Genomic DNA, 17,726 nt, shown 5'->3' on the forward strand with positions numbered 1-17,726 from the left:
AGTATTTTTTAATTATTCAATGCAGGAAAATAGAAGCAATTAGTTTGCATTTCTGTGAGTAATAAAGGGTGTATTGTTATCACATAGTGCCATGAGCCTAATAGCTATTTACTGTAGTCCTCTGATTTCCAAGAAATTTGTTTGCGTTCTTGGTGAGAGCATTTTGCTTTGCAGGAGGAAAGCCTCAGTCATACTTCGTGAATCAGGAGGACTGCATCTGGTGACAGATAAGTGACTGCAGACTCTTCTGTTAATGGAAGTATTAACAGGAACATGGTGTAGTTCTGAACACTAGGCCACAGGGCCAGGTTCCCAGCTTCAGTTTCAAAAGCTGAATTGTAAATTAGGATCTCTCACACCAAAAGAAAAATCCCCAAATGAGCCTTCTTTTAACAGAAATGCCTTGTTATGCCTCTGGCCTTCAGCTCTAAGTCAGATGAGCGTTCTCTATCACATAATAAACAAGGAGAGCCAAGCTAAGGTGAGAATTAGGACCTGAAACCTTCAACAGCTTGCCTTGTCTTGTTGCCAGAAGGCTCTGATCTGTGCCAGATGCCTTGAAAGACTAACACTTTGTGTAAACTCCTAATGTGAAGCAACAAGTGCAGTACATGAATGCAGAGCTGGCATTTGATGATGAGATGGTTACATCTCTGCAGCAGTTTCTTTCAACTTCCTACTATTGAGGAACTAATGAGAGCAGGCAGCTCCTCAAAGACAGAATAGTTTTTTTCCTGGGGAGTTAATGAGAAGTAGTTTTTTCTTACTGGCTTCGCCACAGCGAGGGACTGTGGCAGAGCTGTATGGCCTGAGGAGGGTCTCTTAAGAAATCACATACGTGTTGAAAATTAATGCTTAGAAAGGGTGCCCACAGGATACAGAAAGAGGAAACTTTGATCTGAGAGATCAAAGAGATGTTGAAAAGCCATGTTCTGTGTTGAAAGAAAGACCCAAGAATCTGAAGGTTTCATCTAGATGACAGAATGTCCTTGAGTTATGGAAGACACAGGTTTGTGACATTGAATGCCCAAACTGAAGAAGCTCAACTAGGTGCTCAATTTTCCCTTGGTTAGTATGTACAGTGAAGTATCTGCCTGGAGATGTTCATGTAGCTGACCATCAGTGGTGACCAAGGTGTGGTGTATATGTTTCTCTATACCTGTTTTAGAAATTGCATACCTGAAACTCAAAGAGGAAGAGGCTGTTTCAGAATGTAGGTTTCATAACTTAGCATTTCTTTGTTAATATTATTCCACTTTTCAGTGACTGTGAGCCCTAACTGCATGAACCTGTTCACAGAGAGTGGGAGGCTGGAGTTGATGTCACTAGCATGACACTTGTGCTGAACTGCAGTGCTAATACTTGAGAATATGGCTCCTCAGCTGTGTTTTCCAGCTATGTACTGTCCTATTTATACTGTGTAACTGAGGTTCAAAAAGGCCTCCAGTTAGTGGCCACACTATCATCTTTGTTGCTTTTAGACTCAGCAGCACTTGATGCATCAGTAAGTTCACTGCACACACTGTAACAGAGAGCAAATAGTTGTTAGCAGCATATCAGCTCCCAGCAGGGCAAAGTTGTGGCAAACTCACTTAGTCCTCCTCTTGGCAAAGAGCAAGAGAAAATAGTGGGCTTTGTGCTTCAAGTTGCAGGTCAGACTTGATTTGTCACTTACTGTTAGAGTGCAGAAGTGATGCAGCTTACAAAAAAAAGTGGTACTGACAGGATCTGCTTGGAGTACTGAGTGGTACCTGGTACAGAAGCTGCATCCAAACATGGGTGTAGTAAGGAGGGTACTTAACTTGCACAGCATTTGACCCTCTGAATATGAGGTTCCTATTTTTAATGAAGATACAAAACCAGGATGACTCCCTGCTTTTGAAGCCACTCATTGTGTTAAAGAACTCAGCATAAGGCCTATAAAATGCTATTTTGCTTCTTCAAATGCCAGAGAAATCACTGCCCAGAGTCATTACTGTTTAACTATATCAACTGAGCAATGGAGCAAAGGTTGGTAATCAGACAAGTCTCCCTTCTAGATACAAGTGGAGCTGGTATTTTACAGAGTCTTAAGTGGTATTACATGGTCCAAATGACTGGTTTCACATAGAACCACAGAGTTGTTTCAGTTGGAAAAGACCTCTAAGGTCATTGAGTCCAACCATCAACCTAAGATGACCACATCCATTAAAGCATGTCCCAGAGTGCCATGTCCACACATTTCTTGAACACTTTCAGGAATGGTGACTCCACCAACTCCCTGGGCTGCCTGTTCCAATACCTGACCATTCTTGCAGCAAAGACATTTTTACAGGGCCATCTCTATTTAGTCCTTTGATGCAATTCGTGAAGTTGCCCCCCAGTCAGCAATTAATAGCTGTTAAGTTCAGTTTATATTTTCATTCAGACTTGTAAGGCTGTCATATAAAGATACTTTAAAAAAAAAGAAAAATACACACACCACAAACATCAGCAGAATTCTTACTGGCAAAGCTACTTGTCAGTGGGAGCAGATATGCTCCTTACTGGTCCTAAGCACTATCAGGTGAGATACACATAGCTGGGTCTTTGAGAGAAATGGAGCCTTATTGATGTTTGATTGTGGATTTGAGCAAAGCATGGAAATAGCCTCCTTTGCACATAAGTGGCTTAAGCTCTAGTCAAGGTGACATCTTAGTTTTTAATTGAGCATATCAGGAAATTGTACATGGTCTGTTATCCCCTTGAAACTGATGAAAGATTATTGGCTAAGCCATGGTAACCTGCATGCTTCTTGTGGTCTATCACAGTGTGTTCCTAATGTGTGCCTTGCAATAAATGAAAAAACACTCTAAAGACCCAATTTGGGAGGCAGAACCTGATGGTGTAGGTTGCTCCTTCCCTAGTACATTTCTGGAGAAGTCTGAGGGGTGATACTAGCTGTGCACGCAAATAACTTGGCTGGGGGAGCTTGTTTGTAACAGGTTTGTATTTTGCACATCTGCACAGTCCCATGGTAAATAAAGGTTTGTTGTAGCACTGACTCAGAGTATGTGCATACCCTTGCTCTAAACCCGCAGTTTTTCCATCTAGATGACAGAATTAAGCAACTCCTAGTTTACATTTTGATCACCACCCATTTGCCTCTTACCCAGGCAGGTGGAAATGCAGCAGGCATTTCTTCACTTTGCCAAGCTGAATTAATGCAGCAAAGGTTTCATGTGCTGCTCCAAGCTGCCTGCTCGTGAAAACAAGCTACTACATTTCTTACAAGACCACAAGACAGGTGGATGTGGACATGGTTATAGGCATCTATATGCTATCCAAGGTGTGTAGCTCAGGAAACAAGTGAAAATGAAGGCAATAAATAGACCAATAATGTCAGCAAGGAGAGTAGGGCTTCCTGTAATCAAAGTTAAGGTACATCTCTGTGCTGAACTATGGTTTGGTGTCATTGGAGTTATCTGTGTAGCTGAGTCACTGGAAAGGATTTTGGGGATTTGTTTCTTTTTTGTTCTTCAGCAACTCTGAACCTCCACTGATGCATGATATCCCAGAGCACCAAGGCAGCAGCACAGAGAGTTCGGCAACCAGTTTGGGAAGCTCTGTCACAGCATGTAAGAAGGTAACTTCTAAGTTTATGTTCTATTCAAAGGTAGATATACCTATCCCAGGTTATAGCTTTGCATTTTAGCTTTTGTCTTTATTGGGGAATAAAAAGTTAAACAGATGGCTAAAAAAGGACTGATACAGAAAAATGAATTCTGGGTGCTGTTAAGGTATCTTGCAATTTTGTCAGCCTAGTCCATAACTGAGTGGTACCAAAATATATTATACATATACAGGAGATGAACTCCCCCTGAAAGTTTCTATTTTTCCTCATTATCTGACAATATGAAATAAAAGTAGTACAAAGGAATACAGATTCCTCCTCCCCAGGGCCAGGTTACAGCAGTACAGGGTTACAGCAGGCAGGGGCACTGCCAAAGACTTGCTAAGAAGACAGGCCATCCTTCATCCCTCACTTTGCAATAACCCTCAGAGCTCTCCTGTCTCCCACAGGCATAGTTCCAGAGCTGATAAGAAAGCATTTGTTCTAACACAGAAATGTTATAAAACTTCACAGTTCATTCATTTTTCCCATAATTCTTAACTTCTTTTTTCTTTTCCTTCTCTAGTAATAACAACACTTTCCTTTTGGGTTTGTTGTTTGTTTTGTTTTGTTTTGTTTTCATAACAACAATAAATATCTCTATATAGGTAAGCAGAGAAAGAGAAAGATAAAAACATGTAGAAGATAAAAGATTTATCTCCCTCATCCTGCAAACCACACTGTGGGTGTGGGGGGTGAGTATTGTCTACAGAAATGTTAAATGCAATGTCATTGTTATAAAAAAAGAACTGGGGACTGGGACTGAACTTCTGCAGCTCACCCCAACATTGCTAAAAGTGTCAGTATTTCATTTGACCAAAGGAGTTGTTTGTTTACAGAAGAATACCTGATTTTAAAAGAACTGCTGCTGACTGTGATCAGGATCTTCAAAAAGACAAAACCAGGCAAAAAATCCATTGTGTGGGAGGCCATCTTAAACCTTCTCTTAATGTCAGAGTTGTCTATTTTATGTAAGAGTGAAGGAGAGTGGCACAGCGCTGAGAAGTGCCACCACTCACTGTGTTTACAACTCTTCCCACCATGGTCACCTTGAGAAGCATCACTGCTTATAAAGTGCTGCTGTGCAGGATTTAGAGTTGCTTCCCTTGCCTGAACCCTTCATCTGAACTTTTCAGTGCAACCAGTCGATGGGATGATTGTTGGCACACCAAAAGAAGTGATTCACTTTTGCCAGCGCTTCTGACACACAGCAGGGTATTTTGGGCTGCTTTACAGCAGTGTCACAGTGATGCCATTATTTTGTGTCTGTGTGGAAAAGGATAAAGACTTACCAAAAATAGGCTATTACCTTCTCTTTTAGCCTCTGTGAGTTACAGTGGTTTTTAAGTTAGAGGTGTGATTGGTGGTGGAGTGGAACACTGTGCCCCTGCTGCAAGGGAACAGTTCAAACAGTTGACTTGCAGCTCACAGCAGTTGGGTTTGGCATGAGCAGCTCCCGTCAGGAGCCATATGAGATGTGGCCTGTGGCTACACAGAGCACTCTGATGGAATGCAGGAGATGTGCCTCTTGATATCCCATTCTGTATGTCCCACTTCCATATCTTTTTTGAAGAGTAGTAATTAACCAAAGCAATTAAAATGATCAGCCACCAAAACGCAGCTGTTTCATTTGTGGAGCAGAGCCTTTTTAAATGCTGTCTCGGTTATAGATATTTGCTGTATTTTAATGTCTTATGATCTAAATTGGGGAGCAGGAAGCTGTTATGCTAAAATCATATGCAGTATTTTCCTCTGGGAAAGAGTGACTTTTCTAATCCACGCTCTGCTAGAGGCTGATTTAGTTCATTGATTCACAACACACTGAGTAATGCTGACGGCTCAGTCTCCAGATGAGAGTGGAAACTTTTTTTATAGAACGGTGAATTACTGCTGATTTCACATTTAGTACACGATGCAAATTCATCCTGAATTATTTTCTGAATGTGATGATCCTGCTCTGAACCAGAGACACAGCAGTACAGTGTGTCACACCTCAGTATGGTCAGTAAGTTCTGCTTTCAGTGGTACCATTGCAAATCAGAAGCAACTTAGAACCATAGAACTGTTTCATTGGAAAGAGACCTCTAAGATCATCAAGCCCAGCCATCAACCCAACACCACCATGCCCACTAAACCATGTCCCAAAGTGCCATGTCTACATGTTTTCAGAGCAGTTCCGGGGGTAACTCCACCACTTCCCTGGGCAGCCTGTTTCAATGTCTGACCATGTTTTCAGTAAAGAAATTTTTTCTAGTGTCCAACCTGAACCTCCCCTGGCATGATTTCAGTCTATTTCCTCTTGTTCTGTCACCTTATACTGGGGAGAAGAGAGTGACCCCCACCTCCCTCCAACCTCCTTTCAGGTAGCTGTAGAGAGCAATGAGGTCTCCCCTCAGCCTCCTCTTCTTCAGACTAAACAATCCAGTCCCCTCAGCCTGGCTGAATTCAGCAGGATTACTAACAGTGCATGTCAGTGGGATTGACTGAGGATTTGCCTCAATTAGGTAAGAGTGAAGTGCAAGACAGGAAGAGGAAATTTTGGCAAGTGGAGGTTATATAAAAGACGGGTGCTGACTGACAGCTGGAGTAGTGCAGGTTTAGGGTTCTTATCCTGTGGTGCAGACCAGCTCAGCATGATACTGAGGATTTACTTAAGTGCAAAACTGGCAGTCAGAGTGTACTGCAGAGTTACAGCTCTGGGCAATGCCAGTTCTCACATTGCATTTGGTATGGCATCCTGGCTTGTATTAGAAACATGGTAGCCAGCAGGAACAGGGAGATGTCCAGAGAAGGGCAAGGAGGCTCATGAAGGGCCTGGAGCACATCACCTACAAGGAGTGTCTGAGGGAGCTGGGGTTGTTCAGTCTGGAGAAGAGGAGGCTGAGGAGAGATCTCACTGCTCTCTATAACTACCTGAAGGGAGGTTGGAGCAAGGAGGAGACCAGCCTCTTCTCCTTGGTGTCAAGCGACAGAACTAGAGGGAATGGCTACAAGCTGCACCAGGGGAGGTTGAGGCTGGATGTTAGGAAATATTTCTTCACAGAAAGGGTTATCAGACATTGAAATGGTCTGCCTGGAGCAGTGGTAGAGTCACCATCCCTGCAGGTGTTCAAGCAGCATGTGGACATGGCACTTAGGGACATGATTTAGTGTTGACCCTTCAGTGCTGGGTCAATGGTTGGACTGAATGATCTTGGAGGTTTCTTCCAACTGGATGTGTTCTGTGATTTGGTGATTGATTAATTAACTTTGTCAATTTAGTCCAGCTCCGTCAAGCTTACACGCTTTTGATCATTGCAGTCGTACATTATTTTACTATAAGGACTTCAGTATATTCCTTTAAAAGCAGGAACATCCCAGCAAGTTTTAAGATATATGGAAACTCCTACTTTGTGTCAACATGTGCACATAGTTAACAGGGATAACTGCCTGACAGCAGTGAGGTGCTCTTAAGACATGTAACACATGCTGTTCCTGTAGGTTTGTCTTTGCCCGTGGCAATGTTGTTGTCTATTACCAAATAAACATGCCCCAAAGCTGGCATGGCTTCTGTGGATGCATTCTGGCATAGGTCTGTGTGACCCCGATGCAATCGGCACTGCGGGGAGGCCCAAACCATCCTTGCTTCAAAGAAGATAAGCAATAATGTGTCCAGAACAGTCCTAATTCATTTCATAATCCAGGTGGAGTTTAAATTTATCCAAATATATCCTCATTCCTGCCACCACTTACTGAAATGTCACCACTTCTGTCTGCTGATCACCTTTCAGATACATGTAAAACCAGGCCACATGCAAGAAAGCCTCTCCTGCATGTGCCTCCCTTTCCCACAGTATGCTCTTTGCTGAGTAATTTAAGAGACTTTACAGGTGACTTTGGGCCAGCTGGTGTTCCTTACACTGCTGACCTCACCACCTTCTGCTGTGTGGACTCATTATACCTGGTTTTGTTTTTCTTACCTGCCTTCTTCAAATCCAGATTGCTGCAAATTATTTTCTCCAACCCCCAGTAGCAAAAATGTTCTGTTCCATTGCACCCTTCTTCACATTTCTGGTTGCATTCTCGAGTAAACGTGCAGAACAACTTATGTACACATGGGAGCAGAATCTGCCCATGGAAAACATCCTCCTGCTCCTTCATCTCCTTGAGGTTACTTAAAAATCACTATTCAATGCTATCCAATGCTATCCAAAACATACTTGTAATAATTTCTACTATTGACTTCAAAGTCTATTATGAAAAGCTGCATAGGAAAACTAAATATACGGTAAATCCTTGCAGCTTATAAATCATCCTGGAGTGACCAAAGTTTGGTGGCTGTGACCTGACCTAACTGAAACATTTGTTCAGGAGAGCTATTTCTTATGTTGTTGTATTACCAGTGTTTGCATCCTGAAAAAAAAATATCCTCTAAAGAAAGACAGAGCTACCACAGGTCATTTACATCCCACAGGAGGAAAGCCCTCTGAAGTTTGGGCTGCCTAGCTCATGCCATGTGTTTATCACCAACAATATACATCTGCATCATTTAGCTGTTCTTGAATGTTGCTTGCTTATGAGGTCCTTATGAGGCAAAGAAGAGTTATACCAAGGATTGTTTTCTGAAGCTTACTTCTGCATGATATTTCTTCCAGTTCTCAGAAACTGTCTGAGATTTAGGAAAGAATGATCTGAACTGATTAAAGCTGGAGACAAATTCACTGTGATTTTTAAGGAAACAAAACGAGTTCTTGTTAAAGTGAAGACAATTTGAGCTAGAGAGAGCTGTTTCCAATGCATGCAGTGTATCTTAATTAAGAACTCCAGCCCTTGGGGATAAGAACCTCATAGAATGGTAGAGGTTGGGAGGGACCTCTGGAGATCAGCTAGTCCAACACCCATGCCAAAAAAGGATCACCTAGGGCAAAAGATCTAGAATAAGATGAAATCTGAAATTTATATGTAATATATTGCATAATTGATATATTTGTTATATGTGTAGATATGCATGTGAGAGTGCATGTATGTATTTGTTCAATTCTGTATGTCTTCATAAGAAGCCTCAGAGGAGGGTAGTTTTTGGAAAAGAGGAAATAACTGCTTGATTCTAGATTTTACCAACTGGTTTATTTACTGGTTTGGTATTTTCACATTTGAAAACATTTCAGGGGAAAAAAAATTTATAACATGAACAGGAAATTGTTTCTTTGGGATATGAAATCTATTATTTTCTGAATCTAGCCTTGGACTTAGTTATGGTGTCAGGAATCTTTCTGCACTGAGACAGGAGGTTATAAAATTTATTGTGTGCAGAGTCATTCAATTGGTAAACAAGATTAGTTGGCAGCACCTAAGAAGTGATGGGTGCCGATGTTCAGCCTTCATGAGCTTTTGTCATTGAGAGAACAAAGTCTTTGGGCACAGTGCTTTTCCTGAGTGTTTTGTGAACCCTAAATTTGTATCCAGAAGCTTTTTGGAAGAAACCACATAGCAGGGATGGAGCACTGAGAAACAGCCACCATGCAGGTGCAAAGCCTTTGTGGAGGGCACCAAAGCAAGCTTACAGGCTGTGGTGTTTCCTGTGACCTCCTCATCCATCTTCTGCTGACTTTTATTTGGGAATCAATACAGAATTGTATTGCTGCAGGGAGTGCAGCATTAACTATCTAACAGACTTTCTGCCAGAGAGATAAACATTAGAGTAGGTGTTAGTCTGTGGGTGGTAATAAGCTTACTTCTGGATTGCCCCTGAGTATTAGAAAATTGTGTCCACTGGCCAGAGCAGCTTTCCACAGCATTCGTCTTCCCTGAGAAGCAGAGCAGCCTTACAAGTTCCTTCACTTCCCTTCCTAAGGAAGGGATCAAGGCTTGTGGATCAAGTGTTCCTGAAGCAGGACAAAACTGTGATAATGCAAAATGTACAGCAAGGTAAAGGAGAGTACCATGGATAGTTTTTTTTTTTCCCCTCAGGTAGACCAACAAATTTGTATTTTAAAACATCATTATTAAAATAAAAGGCTAAAGAGCTGGAGTACAGCCTAGTCCAATATAATGCAGGATTGTGGGAAGTACAAATAAAAGCCACATCCATTTAGCAAACATTCTTCTTCACACTGCTGCCTGGGGAAGATGGTAAGTCATATAAAACGTTCTGTAAGTAGCATGACTGTTGCAGCTATTCTTTTCCTGCACTTACCTTCTTGTTTTAAAAATACTAGGAGTTCCTTTTTCATGGAAGAATATTAGTACACAGGCAGCAAGGAAGGAATTCAGTTCGATCTAAGCATCAGACTTGTAAATCTGGCCTCATTTTGGTTTCTTTTGAGCAAAGCTCATGACATAAGCTGCAGGCCTGATTCCACACAGAGAAACTACAGGCTGAGCTTTGGTCTCAGCTCAGTAATCCTTACCGCAGATATTAAAAACTTCAGCTTCTCAGGAAGCAAGAAATGTGTTTAAGAAGAAAGTTTGTAGCCTGGAAACAATGGATACTTGTAGAGAAAGAGACATATAAAGGCTGCAAGTTTGTGCACTCTGGTATCTGTAAATAATTAGTTTCACCAACATCTATGTTTATCATTTAAACACAGACCAAAACTCCTAGCACTATTTTCCAGTCAGAATGTTGGGCTTAGGCATCTCCTTAAAGTGTCTTGAAGGACTTTCAGTTCTGAGAGTAAATAGGTCAATACTTTAGGGGATATATAAATCACTTAATTTAAGGTTCATTAACAGGACAGGTCCAAAAGCAGCAAAATCTCAGTCTTAACATCACATGCATACAACAAAACAAAACAAAACAAACCCCAAAAAGATAAAATTGTAGGCAACATTTCCTTTGAGTTACAACAAGAGAGTTCAGGCCCCCAAAGTATGGTAGGACTGAGTACATTTTTAAATAATTTTAACTATTTTTCACTATTTTAACAGATTCTCTGCAGTAACAGTCTGCTAGGATCAACAGACTACTGGCTGCAGAATCAGAGGACACCATGCCAAATTGGCTTTCTGGAAGACAAGTCAGAAAGCAACTGTGCCTCAGTAAGTACTTGCTGTAACCCCCTCTGGGGAAAAGTCCATGGGGAGTTGTTTGGGTAAGGTGTGGGGATGACCACAGCACATATTACATGAAAAAAATTTCAATGACTGACACTGAAATTACTGCAGCCTGGCTATGGTTTCTGTAATTTCCAGCTTCCTGTTTAAAGCAACCATACAAAACAAAAAATGCAGATGGATTTCTATACAGAGCACATCAATAAATGTTGCTGCAGACATTTCCCCACATTTGGCCTTCAGACTCTGTGGTTCTCCATGGGTTTTTTTATGCTCATAATCTGCAACTGACAAGAGAGAAAAATAAGCCCAAGAGAAAATTACTTCAACCCGTAACTTGCTAAGTGGCAGGTTGGAAAGAGCAGATGTTTAAAAGGCTGCTCAATGTTCTTTAAGGCAGAGAGAGAGAATTAAAGAGACAACACTTTCTGTATTAGATGAAGAGAAGCTTTGAAAGAACTCAAACAGAATTATTGTACATTGGAAATGCAATTGAAATCTCACTGTTGTGGGTTATAATGCAATTAAGAACAGGGATTTTTTAAGAGTGTACATGAAGAAATAGGAGTTGTTAGGTTGCTTTATGTGTGAGCTACATGAAACTAGATGGAAGTACATTGCTATGATTGCCATAGGTTTTTATTTGATGAAGGATGCAGGAAAGCAGATCCTTACTTGCAATCCCATTTGATTGCTACTCCCTGGTCCCAGTGAGCCAAGAAGGGCTTTAAGTCAAGAGCGATTTTATCTCAGGTGAAGGGTTTCCAGCACCACTTGAGCTGCATACAGCCTGAAGGCCAGCTGAGGGCTCTATGGACTCTGCTGGGATTCTCTCCCAGACACAAGCATTTCTGCTCCAGCTGATGAACCCTGATGCCTGCTGTCAAGAAGCTGGTTCTCTCTCCCACGGTGGGGATGACTGAAGGCTCTGTGTCTTGCCCTGGGCATGATACCACAGCATAATGTCAGCAGTTTAAAGTCAGGAATATGGTCAAAGGGCTCACTTCACTGTCATGCTGTCTACTGGACTATTGGTTTCCACAAGACAAAGAACAAAACACAACCTAATCTACATATGCACACCATGCAGGGTGTGAGGTAAGAAACTATATGGGATGACAGTGGGTGAAATAAGGAATGTTTACTGGAACTAATTTTCTAACTCGCCAAAGCAGTAATTACCTTTTCTTTGAGCATTCTGCTTGCGTTCTCCCGAGGAAAAGGGTCATGGTATTGGGAAGTACAAACATGGTTCACAGCTGAAATGCTGTCACATGAACAGCAGCCTGAATACTTCTTAACCAGAATGAGCTTATCAGGCAGGTGATCAGTGGTATCCTTGATGGCAAAGGAAAGGATTGCTTTTAATGCAGAATACACTGACCACAGTCACTTGGTTTTACTAGTCAGTATTTGATACCTAAAGAAGGCTTATTTTCTCAAAGGAAAGGATAACTCCAAATTATACTTAAATGAGTCATGACTTGCTTTTTGATCTGTTGAACTTTGACTTTATTCTTCATATTTCTTTGAATCTTATAGGAAATTACCTCCATCTCTGATAGGATGGAGCTACTGAGAAAAGGAAGCTTGTTAAAGCAAGACTATACTCAGATTTCATTTTAAAATACCCAGTATAGCTTCTTGATACAGACTTTTCCTCTTGAAAGCACAGATCAGGATTTGTCTAGCCCCGGTAGCCACCTTGTTGGTACAAACCATTCTGCTTACCATTCTGCAGGTCTGAGAGAAGAGGCAGAATTACAGAATGGTTTGGGTTGGAAGGGACCTTAAAGATAATCTAGTTCCAACTCCCCTGCCATGGGCAGGGGTGCCTCCCACTAGACCAGAAGTACTAAAGTGACTTTTCATTACAATTCCAAAAGGACATTCAGAAGTCACAGACCCAGATCTCATCTGCTATCAAAATCATGCAATGTGATAATTTTCTCCTAAATCCCTTCATTGTCCAAGGAAAGACAAGATAAAGCTCTTCCCTAAGTAAACTGCTTGCGTTACTACGATGTGATAGTGTAGTTCTGCTTGTAAGCAGAGGGTGGGCATGCTTCACGAGGCATGCATGATATGGAGTTGCTCCCACAGTTCCTAATGCTATCCTAAGATAAAGACTCTGACCACACACTTCTTACAGGGGAGGAGTTTTAGGATATGCTTTGAAACAAAGTCAGCAAGTCTCCATTTCCTACTCCTGCTGCCTCTGAAAGCTGTCACTAGATCTGCAGAAGGAAAAAGAAATCTCAGATGTATGGTATCATTAACGATGCTTTTCCCAAAGATAGCTGGAATACATCTGGCTCTAGTGTTCAGTTTCAGGAATTCACGTTTAGCAATAAGGGGTCTAATCCAGGAGTATAAATGCAGCAAGACCATGTGAACAGAGCTTTCATAAATGTTACATTCATTATGTCCCATTAGTGATTAGTACAGTTAGTACAAATAAAAATAGACTCCTGGCTGTCCTACATATGCTCATCAAGTATACTCACATTGCTTTATTCAGACACTAAACATTTAACTCAGAGCAGTCTGCTTTTTCAAAGAGAGGTTTATATTTTTTTTAAGCAGCAGAGTTTGTGTAATAGCCCATTCATTTCCAAATGGGTTAATGAAAATGTAGCCTTTAGGATAGGAAAAATAATAAATTGTGTTAGCGGAAGAGTATTTCCCATTTGCTTAAGTGGGAAATATTCTCCTGAGTTCTGAAAATTGTTATTTCAAATTCTGGTACCCTGCCACAGCAGAGGACATGCTAGTGTGTTCATCTTTTATCCAATGTTTCTGGTCATCTGCAGTGATTAACAGTAGAAATCACAAGGAGAAATAAAGGCAAGATGTGGTGTCTATTCTCCATTTGTATGCAAACTGGCAAGTTGTCTGTGAAAAAAGGTCTTATAACAAGTGAGCGTGGTGTGGACAGAGTTTAAAAGATCGTCTTGTACAAACTTCCCTTTTCTGCTTTCTGTATGTATGGGTTTGTTGACTTTCCATCCTCTGTCTTTACCTTAAGGAAATGCAATTAGAATCATAGAATCATAGAATCAGTCAGGGTTGGAAGGGACCACAAGGATCATCTAGTTCCAACCCCCCTGCCATGGGCAGGGACACCTCACACTACATCAGGCTGGCCAGAGCCTCATCCAGCCTGGCCTTAAACACCTCCAGGGATGGGGCCTCAACCACCTCCCTGGACAACCCATTCCAGGCTCTCACCACTCTCATGGTGAAGAACTTCTTCCTCACATCCAGTCTGAATCTCCCTACTTCCAGCTTTATTCCATTCCCCCTAGTCCTGTCACTACCTGAGATCCTAAAATTAGCTGCACTGGGGTTCGAGTCCAGAGGGGCAGAGCCATCAGGTGATCAGGGCCTTTTGGGGATACTTCCCACAAAGGCTGGTAGGCATGTGGGAAGACATTTCAGAGTGCTTGAGGTGAAGGCACAGCAGGAAAGAGGGAAGGTAAATCCTGGGTATTAGCACTGCTTGTTTTCATTTCTGTACTGGAATAACACACCCTGACAGCTCTCTCTAAAACACCCCTGGGTTGAAGTGTGCTACCTGCCTGATTTCAGATGATCCTGTCTGATTTCTGTCTGCTTAAAAAGATTCAACTCCCTCAAAGAACTTCTGCACCGATGTTATGAGTGGGTTTTTCCTCTTCTGAGAATATGTGTAATTGGTCAACATGAAATTAATCTTAGTTCAATTAACAATGATATTGTTTAGCAGCAATTTACTGCTGCAGATTAGAAACCATCGTTTCATGCTAAGACAATAATTAGATAGTATAAATTATAAAGGTGGTTTAATTATAGAAGTGTTGTTTGTTTCCACTGAATGAAAACTTAGTCCACCTACCAGGGTTCATGAGATATAATCATTCATAAGCTGCACACAGTGACTTATAAATGTAATTGAAATATCTGTAATGTGACATTCTTATTACCCTTTGGAGAGACTTCATAAAATAAATGTAGTTTCACATTAATATATATATGCCCTTGTCCACTCCATTATTCTCAGTCTGGTACTAGGGAGAAGAGACCAACCTCCTTTCAGGGAGTTGCAGAGAGCAATGAAGTCTTCCCTCAGCCTCCTGTTCTCCACACTAAACACTCCCAGTTCCCTCAGGTGCTGTTCACCAGACCTGTTCTCCAGACCACTCACCAGCTTTGTTGCTCTTCTCTAGACATGCTCCAGCTCCTCTATGTCTTTCTTGCAGTGAAATCTCCAAAACTGAGCTCAGTAGTCAAGGTGTTGCCTGACCAGTGTCATGTACAGGGGCAAGATCACTTCCCTGGCCCTGCTGGCAATACTGTTCCTGAGTGGCTCAAAATGGACCCAGACTGCAATAACCTCCCCACAAAACATGACATCACGTTCTCTCCCTCTTCACATCCCAACTAATTTCTTTAAGGATTTGGCATGTCTTTAGATGTTTAGGTACAAACATTCAGATTTGTATTTTATATTACTCTCTGATACTACAATGATTTCCAGGTAACTTGCTAGCACTAATATGGACACTGGCTCCAGGTGTTGAACTTTAAGCACTGGGACATTTTGTCTCTTAATCAGGGCCTCTGGCTCTAGGATGTTCTGTGGAGTCTCCAGAGAATGAAAGAATGTCCTTAACTGAGGGTAGACAGCTGGTCCTAAAGGAGTTGAGAAAGGAGGAGGTTTCTTCCCAGAAGTTGTAGTAGCCAGCAAGGCTCATTGTGCAGCCAAGTGTGGAAATGCAGTCTTGAATCCCAGAGGAGAGGGTTTGTTTGTTGGGCTTTTTAAATCAAAACCATATGTGTGTTGCTGAGTAGTGACCATACGTAGCTGAAACAACTGTTGTGGTTCGTTGTGTTTGAACGAAGATTTACATTTCTCCTAAACACAGCAAAGCATAAAGCAGGCAGACCTACATGCTGAGAGGTTTGTCTTCCATCAGAAGGTCTCATGCACATCTCCAGCAGCATGTCAAGGCAGAGGATTACAAGAGTGTTTACTTTACCTTTCACTCAGTAATTACTCAACTGTCTTCAAGAACAGCATTGTCTCGTTCAGAAATCAAGACCCATCCATTGCTTTCCAGCTCTAAGCCATAATTACTAGAGGTATTTTTAGTTTTAAGTCCCATCTTCCTGTTGGGGCTGACGATACCTTAATTATATCCTGACAAAGAGAAGGAATCAACAGCTGCAGGCAAAATTTTGGCACTGAGTCCTAGTCCTTTCTCAGGCACATGCGGGTGTTCATGAAGTACCTTCCTGAAAGCCCCTCTCACTTGCACAGAGAAGGAAGAACCCACCCTCTTCACCAGTTACTCTCTCCTTCTGGGGCCTAGCACAGGCAGGCTGAGCACTAGCTTAAAAGTCAAGGCTTACTTATATAATCTGTAAAATATGTTCCTCTCTTTGCTCTTGTTTGTACTTGGCTCTGAAAAATACAGCTTCACATATGAGCTGTTGTTAAGGCAGAAATTAAATATGCCTTTCAAGGGTTGTATTTCCACTTTTTCAGGACTGCACATGTTTTATACAGCAGCCAAGAGCTGCCTAATAATGGGGAAGATTGACAATAGATTTTCTTCTCTATCCTTGTAACTTCCTACTTGGACACTCTAATCATCTCTCTAGATCTGCTCTTTTCTCTCCTGTCCCTCTGTGACCTGCTCACACAGCATTTTCCTGCCTGTGTGTAAGAGAATCTGATGCTAAGCCTCATTCTGACAAAACTGTAAATACCCACCAGCACGGTACTGCAGCCATGTCCCCTTCAGCACTTCACTCTGGCCTCATTTCTCAGTTCCTCCATGCTGTGCTTCATCAAGAAAGGGGACACCTGTAACTGCTCAATGCTGCTATAACCTCCAGCACAAGCTGCAGCATGAGGGTTAGAGAAATTTTTTAAACAAAAGTATACAGGGCACTGGAGGAAGCAGAGAGTGCATGTGGCATCAATATTTATTGGCATATTTTCTTTAAACCATAAGTGATAATTAATTAGAAGGAATATAAGTCTTAATGGGAAGAAAATATTCACAGCTGCTCTTGAATCAACAGATTATGAGGAGATGACTTGGGGATGATTCATTAATGCAGTCTAGCCATTAAAATAGAGGTAGTTTCTAGAATATCAAGACTCATAAATCCACCAAGGTATTTGAAATAAGCGCTTTCTGAAGAGTAATTTGGACCAAACTTTAGGTACATTACTGCTAAAATGGCTGAAGGAGAGCAATTTCACACATCCTTCTGACAACATAAAATGTGTACCTAGGAAAGGATTGTGGCTGGGCTGAGGAGACACAGGAAGATCACATCAGGACCTTATTTAGGTGAACTTGCTAAGATAGGGTTATCCCTTGGAAAATCTCCCACCCATGTAGCACTGCCGCCTCACACTTTCCTTCATGTACAGCTTTTGCAAACTGCTACATGGCAGACCTAGTGCTTCCAAAACAATACTTTTATTTCTACACTTCACAGCTGGTTCCTCAGCCAAAATCATTTTGTCAAGCATGGAAATTAATGTGAGACAAGCTTTGCATCCAAATGTTAAAGGATGATTAGTCCTGTCTTCCAGAAGATGCTTTTTTATTCTGAGTCACTATCAGGCCATTCCAAGCACCTCATGTAAGATGTACTTCAACTCAAGATCCTTGTTAACCAAGGATCAAATTCCACCATGTGTAGAGAAGAGAGCTCCATCTCTTATGTCATCCCCAGTCTGGTGTCTACCCAAAAATTGAGCTATGCATATTAATTGTAGCTGTTAATGAACTTCCAAAAAGAAGTAAGACAATAGCAGGAAAAATGAGACATCAGAACTTAGTCAGTGAAGAAAAGGAGATTGTAGTCTAAGATTGAATAACTGCAACATAAAAGAACAACTGATAGTTTTCAGTTTCCTTATTTCTTGTGAAGAATCTCCAAGCTCTACGTACCTTACAACACAGCAGGCATTGATCTCTGTGCTCAGGGAGAGGAAACACTTGGGAATTACATTCTTCCATCCTATGACAGCATGTAAGTTCAAATAGCAGGGCAG

General features: G+C 41.5%; 1 protein-coding gene across 1 annotated transcript in view; it reads left to right on the plus strand.

Annotated features, from left to right (window-relative positions):
* Positions 1 to 3,520: 3,520 nt before the first annotated feature.
* Positions 3,521 to 17,726, plus strand: part of SPHKAP (SPHK1 interactor, AKAP domain containing) — a 52,251-nt gene continuing 38,045 nt past the window's right edge. The window contains exons 1-2 of the mRNA XM_054386214.1: positions 3,521 to 3,604; positions 10,541 to 10,651. Of these exons, the coding sequence (XP_054242189.1) occupies positions 3,521 to 3,604; positions 10,541 to 10,651 (195 nt within the window). The remainder of the gene's footprint in view (positions 3,605 to 10,540; positions 10,652 to 17,726) is intronic.

This window comes from Indicator indicator, chromosome 13 (genome assembly GCF_027791375.1).
Source record: "Indicator indicator isolate 239-I01 chromosome 13, UM_Iind_1.1, whole genome shotgun sequence".
NCBI lineage: Eukaryota > Metazoa > Chordata > Aves > Piciformes > Indicatoridae > Indicator > Indicator indicator.